The sequence below is a fragment of the Poecilia reticulata genome, linkage group LG4 (assembly GCF_000633615.1).
Source record: "Poecilia reticulata strain Guanapo linkage group LG4, Guppy_female_1.0+MT, whole genome shotgun sequence".
Classification (NCBI taxonomy): domain Eukaryota; kingdom Metazoa; phylum Chordata; class Actinopteri; order Cyprinodontiformes; family Poeciliidae; genus Poecilia; species Poecilia reticulata.
In genome coordinates, this window is record NC_024334.1 from 2,138,294 (window position 1) to 2,144,549 (window position 6,256).

The 6,256-nt window shown below is 37.8% G+C and overlaps 1 protein-coding gene across 12 annotated transcripts in view; it reads left to right on the forward strand.

The window, feature by feature from the left end:
- Nucleotides 1-4,799, forward strand: part of LOC103463088 (discs large homolog 1-like protein) — a 119,043-nt gene extending 114,244 nt beyond the window's left edge. For 11 of the 12 annotated variants that reach the window (XM_017304455.1, XM_017304456.1, XM_008406246.2 and 8 more), the window contains 7 exons: nt 500-541; nt 819-869; nt 1,661-1,762; nt 2,045-2,217; nt 2,295-2,404; nt 3,328-3,419; nt 4,042-4,799. In XM_017304455.1, coding sequence (XP_017159944.1) covers nt 500-541; nt 819-869; nt 1,661-1,762; nt 2,045-2,217; nt 2,295-2,404; nt 3,328-3,419; nt 4,042-4,148 — 677 coding nt within the window. In that variant the 3' untranslated portion in view covers nt 4,149-4,799. The remainder of the gene's footprint in view (nt 1-499; nt 542-818; nt 870-1,660; nt 1,763-2,044; nt 2,218-2,294; nt 2,405-3,327; nt 3,420-4,041) is intronic. The other variant, XM_017304454.1, reaches the window with a different exon arrangement.
- The last annotated feature ends 1,457 nt before the right edge of the window (nt 4,800-6,256 follow it).

Here is a 6,256-nt window from a genome sequence, read left to right on the forward strand (position 1 = left end):
TTGTTATAAGTGAAAGAATCTTCCAGTGAAAGTACACTGGGTTGCTAGGTAACGGGCCGGGCTTGGCTGGGGTTGCTCGGTAACGGGCTGGGGTTGCTAGGTAACAGTGCTGCCAGTGGAACTAGAACTCCTATGCTGAGAAGTTACTTATGTGTTTGTTTTGACTTATTTCAAGTGTACCAAGACATTTTCTCTAGTAACTAGACCAAAATACTGAGTAAGATTTTGTGTTTTTGCAGTGTCACTATTTACAACAGAGAAAAACAGCTGCTTAATTTTGGCTTTAAAATGGTTGTGCGTCCAGAAGACTGATGACTAAATATAAGACATTTTATTCGTGTAGGGGTGTTTGTGTTCCTGTGAGGTGTGTGTGTGTGTGTAATTGTGTGTGTGTGTGTGTGTGTGTGTGTGTGTGTGTGTGTGTGTGTGTGTGTGTGTGTGTGTGTAATTGTGTGTGTGGATGTGTGTGTGTTGACTCTGACCTGTCTTGTCCTTCCAGCGCTGGTAACCTCTGGCACCAGTGATAGTGAGAGTAGTTCCTGTAAGTGTAGATCCTCCTCTGTCCTCCATTTCTCCGCTGCGCCTCGCTCTACATCCTCTTGTGTTTTCCATGCCGTCTGTCCGTGGGTGTGTGTTTCTCTGTGTGCGTTAATTATGTGCATGTGGGTTTGTTTTGTGTGCAAGTCCTATTTTATTTCTCTACTTTTCCAGAGCTGCTGGAGAAGTTTTCTTTCCAAACGTAGAAGTGGGTAGGAGTTTGGTGTGGTGTCAAAAATGTGATCATTAAGCCTTTAAAGTATTTGTTTCTGTTTGAACAGCTGGCCAGGAGGAGATCCTCCTTACATACCAACCTGTTGTGCAGCAGGAAGGCACGTAAATTACTCTTATTTTTACTTTTTACTCAACTTTTTCAGTTATTTCTATAAAATATGAATCATTAAATCACCTGACAGCATTTGAGGTGCTTTTCCCCCAAACAGCTTCCAGTCGGGAACTCAGACGATGCTACAAATATGCAAAGAATCGTCTCATTTTACATTTTTCTACTATAATACTATTTGTGTCTTCAATAATTTATTTTAGCTTATTGTACAAGAGAATATTTCGATTTTTCTTTTACACAGAAACAGAAAACTCAATTGGATTTTAACTAATTTATTAGTTAAATTAGTTAACTAATAAATTAGAAAACAAAGAATAAAAGAATATTCTTTGAAGAAAAGAAAACAAAGAATTTGTTTTCTTTTAATAAGAAAACAAATTAAAAGAAATGAGAATAGATTGAACATCTTTTTTTCTTCCGAGCCCAAAATAATTTTCAAACTGGATTTATTTGATTTAATAATGTGCAAAACAACTTTTAAGTTTTGGCTGTACAGCGATTTAAGATTTCATTACTTCTCTGTTTAGTTAAAATTATTGAAGCTGCAGGATCGGATTAAAGTGTAAAACGTTTTCTTGGTCCGGTTACATTGATCTCTCTTGTATTTTTACACTTAGAGTTTTTAAAGTATAATTTTTTGGTTATAACGACTAAATTTTATTTCATAAAACATCAGCAGTGAGTGAATTTATTTTGTGAAATGATAAAGATTTTGTCAGATTCAGCCCGTTTTCCTTTTTGAAATCAAACAAACGTCCTTCTTTTCACTTTTCCCAGTTAATTACACGCGGCCAGTCATCGTGCTCGGACCAATGAAGGATCGCGTCAATGATGACCTCATCTCTGAGTTTCCTGAAAAGTTTGGGTCCTGCGTCCCACGTGAGTTTCTTGATTTGTTTTAAGTCAATAATCTCTTAATATAGAGGGAAAAGTCTTAGTTCAGCTTTTAGTTTTAACGTGGAAAAAATGTTTTGTAATAAACGTAAAAATCTGCCAGTAGAACTAGTTTTTTAAAACAGTATTGAGGAATTATTTTGTATCTTTTCTCAAATGTAAAAGATATTCACACTAGAAACCTGACAAAATATAATTTAGATTTTGTGTTTGTGCAGCGTAACTTTTATATTTTTGCCTGATCTGAATCTGTGTGAATCCCGTTAGACACAACACGGCCACGGAGAGACTACGAGGTGGACGGCAGAGATTATCACTTCATGTCCTCGAGAGAGCTGATGGAGCGAGAGATTCAGGAACACAAGTTCATCGAGGCGGGGCAGTACAACAACCACCTCTACGGGACCAGCATACAGTCTGTCAGAGAGGTCGCCGACAAGGTGAGGCCCGCTGGCCGCGCGCCGGCAGGAGGGGCGCCGTGAAGGCGGCTGATTGTCGGACTCTTGCTCCCCTGCAGGGGAAACACTGCATCCTGGATGTTTCTGGGAATGCCATAAAGCGTCTCCAGATGGCGGGCCTCTACCCCATCGCCATCCTCCTTAGACCACGAAATGTCGACAACATCCTGTGAGTAGCAGAGGCACTGAATGACGACGCTTTTACGCTTTTGTTTTTTTAACAGAGAAAGTGTTTTGTTTTAGTTAGGACTGGACGATACGGCTGAAAAATGCATCACAGCATAACAATTGGTGGCATTTCTGTTTTAAATGTCAGAAATATTCAAAACTGGTGACACGACCTTTCCTGTTTCATCCAGTTTTCATTCCACGCTGTTGTTTTTTTATTTTTACGCAATAAAGGGAAACCTTAAAGTGCTGCTGGGCAAGTTACTAAATCATTAGTTCATTGCTAGGTAACCATAAGTCGTTGCTAGGTAACCATAAGTCATTGCTAGGTAACCATAAGTCGTTGCTTGGTAACCATAAGTCATTGCTAGGTAACCATAAGTCGTTGCTAGGTAACCATGAGTTACTCAGAAGGTTTTTGCTAGGTAACCATAAGTCATTCTTAGGTAACCATGAGTTACTCAGAAGGTTGTTGCTAGGTAACCATAAGTCGTTGTTAGGTAACCATAAGATACTTAGAAGGTTGTTGCTAGGTAACCAGAGGGTGAGAGAGTCACTTGATTCCACCTTACTTATTGTACTTATTGTAGTTTACTAAAACTAATAATATAACAACTGAAATTTTAGAAAACATTTTTTGTAGAATGAAATAAATACGAACAATAATTAACTAACTGGAACTGTGCCGTGGATTACATTTATAAAACTAAAACATACTGAAATTATAGATGCAACATCCTTTGTTTGTGTGTTTATGAATCTATTTATTAGCATTTTGAAAATTTTCACAATATGTTTTTCTGTATAGAAATATACTGCAGATTTTCTGCACCACATTCCTTCTTGTTTACAACCTCAGGTTGAGTTTAGTTCGACGCCTACACGTAAAAGTAAAATCATGTTTTCAACGTTTGCTCTCTGCAGAGAGATGAACAAGCGTTTGACAGAGGAACAGGCGAGGAAGGCCTTCGACAGAGGCATCAAACTGGAGCAGGAGTTTGCAGAGTTCTTCACCGGTTAGTCAACTTACACACACACATAAAAAACAATAATATGAATATGACTTTTTATTTAAGACTTGTAATTTTTCTCATCTTTTCCCTGAATTTATTCCTTTCTGCATTTGCCTTTTCGTTTGGTTGATGTAACCGATTGTAGAGTTACATTCAGTGGGCACTGCGTTGTTACCTAGCAACCCCAGTTGATCTCCATAACATTTTGTCAGCTGGTTTTACCGCTGTATGTGCTGTGCAATGGCTGCTGGAAAAGACAAGTGTTCTTTCTTGACTTGCTGTTCAGAAACTACATGCTGCACTTTTGTTGGTTGTGCAGTAGGCTCCACTTCTGCTTTTCAAAGATGTATGGTTGTATAATTGCGCATTTGATTGCAAGTTATTTTTACATGCGAGTGTAAACTTTGAGTTTGGGGGGCGGGGCGTGGATTTAAAGTCACAAGAAACCATAAAACAAAATAGGAAGAACTGACTAAAATTTCATTATCTAAGAATTACTTTGTTCAAAAAATAGGGAGAACATGTTTAGTGATTTATTTTATTTATTTTCTGCTCCTTCCTGCTCAGAAACAACCTGTACTTTGTTTGTAACCCACTGATCTCTCTGTGTTCGTCTCTCCTGCAGCAATAGTCCACGGCTCTTCTTTAGAGGAGATTTACTCGCAGGTGAAGCAAATCATCGAGGAGCAGTCGGGTCCGTACATCTGGGTGACCACCAAGGAGCGACTCTGAACAAACACACACATCCATGCACACACATTGCTGTCTCTGCACTTCCCACTTGATTTTATTTTTTTCTACTATCAGCCTGCTTCCTCTGTTTTGCATTGCTGCACACACGTGTTTCCACACAAGCACACGATGTCGGCGGGCGGCCGGGACTGTCTGGGACGGCTCCTTCCTGCAGCGGGAGGACCTCGGGTCGGTCCGGCAGCCTCCGGGTGGATCTTCCTTCAGCTTGGTTCCTTAATGTTTAAGGAGTTGGTTCAAATCAAGGCAACTTGCACCATGATCTGATTTATTTCACTACTGTTCTTCTTATTGTTGTTGTCGTTGTTGTTTTCATATTAACAAAGAGTAATGCATTCATGTATCGGTTTGTAATGATAATATTGTCACCAAGAGGCAGACTTTTGCACGCTGTAGCTTTAAGAGCATGTTTTTGGGACAAAAATCTTGATCTAACTCCCTGTCTGTCTTTCTGTCTGTCATTCCACATGGCATCGGGTATTTTTAGAGTTTCTTTGTCTTTTTTTACATTTTTCATCCCTCCGCATCCTCATTTTCTCTTCCTACACTCTAAAATCCTTATATAGGAGGTGAAAATATTTATTGTAATTCTACCTTCCCCCGCCCTGCGTTTCATCATCACACTGCAAAAAACCCCAATAATTTTACCAGGTAATTTTGGTCTAGTTTCCAGTGTAAATATCTTGGTAAACTAAAAATAAGACAAAACTAACTTATAAGTGACTTATCAGCAAGAAACGGGAGCTTATTTAACTAAACGATTCCTTGATATTGATGAAAAAGTTCTAGTTCCACTGGCAGATTGTTTCACTTGTAGCAAAGTACCGTTACCTAGCAACGCCAGCCAAGCCCGGCCCGTCACCTAGCAACGCCAGCCAAGCTCAGCCCGTCACCTAGCAACGCCAGCCAAGCCCAGCYCGTCACCTAGCAACCCAGTTCCAGTCCCACTGAGCGATTCTTTCACTTATAACGACATTTTTCCAAAGTTCCAAAGTTTTCCAAAGCTACAAGGATAACAGAAAGAAAGTATTATAAKTGAAATAATCCGCCASTGTAACTYGTAGTTTTTCATCMATATTAAGGAATTRTTTAGTTAAAACAAGCTAAGTTTTGTCTTATTTCAAGTGTACTAAGAAACTAGACAMAAATACTTTAAAGATTTTGTGTTTTTGCAGTGCAAAAGCCAAAGTGTTGAGAAGCTACTGTTTATGGATGTAGCATGAAAAATATTCATAATCACTTCATAGATTTCTGATCACCTTAATTTTAAATGTAACAATTATATTTCCTTCATGCAATATAGAGAATTATATCAAAGTTTTGTAAGCGTCAAAATATATTTGAAGCTTTGGGTTCATATCTTTTGCTAAAATATTAATATGGAAACTAATTCAAACTAGAAACCTGACCATAATTTTCACCTCAATGCGAATATTTCCAGCAGCTTAATGAGCAAAAACATGAACTATGTTTGTAGTAAAAACAGTCATAATTTGTGTTTTTAAATATAGTTCTTAAATATTCTGAAAAGACAATCAAAAGCCTTTGCTTTGCTGCCGTATTTGGGAGATTTTACTCGATATTGGAGTATTGGGATGGGAAATTTGTTCTTCTAAATCAGGGGTGTCCAAAAGGTGCCGCAGGGGCCATTTGTGGCCCTTCGACTGATTTTTTGTGGTCCTCAACAGTAGTTAAAAAAACAATACAAATTTGCTTAAACTTTATTTTAATCTACATTAAAAATTATTTACATAATTCGGAATGGAAAATGGTAAATACTGCACAAAGTATTCATGTTTTTACAGTGAAGCTTGTGCAATAAGTAGAGCCAGGCTGACTTTGGGGCACAAAATTTGACTTTTATTCAATTTATTAAACTCAACTAAACATTTTGAAAGTAAATAACTCAAATCCTGTTTTTATAACTGAGATCTAATTTGTTCAGCCCAAATTTAAAAACTAGCTGATTTAATACAGCAAAATTATTTTTTTATTGTTTTGATAATAAAAATAAACATGAATTTTCTTCAATTAAATAATAACGTGGACACGTTTATTTGGTTGATTTTTCTTGGCCCACAAGTACTTTT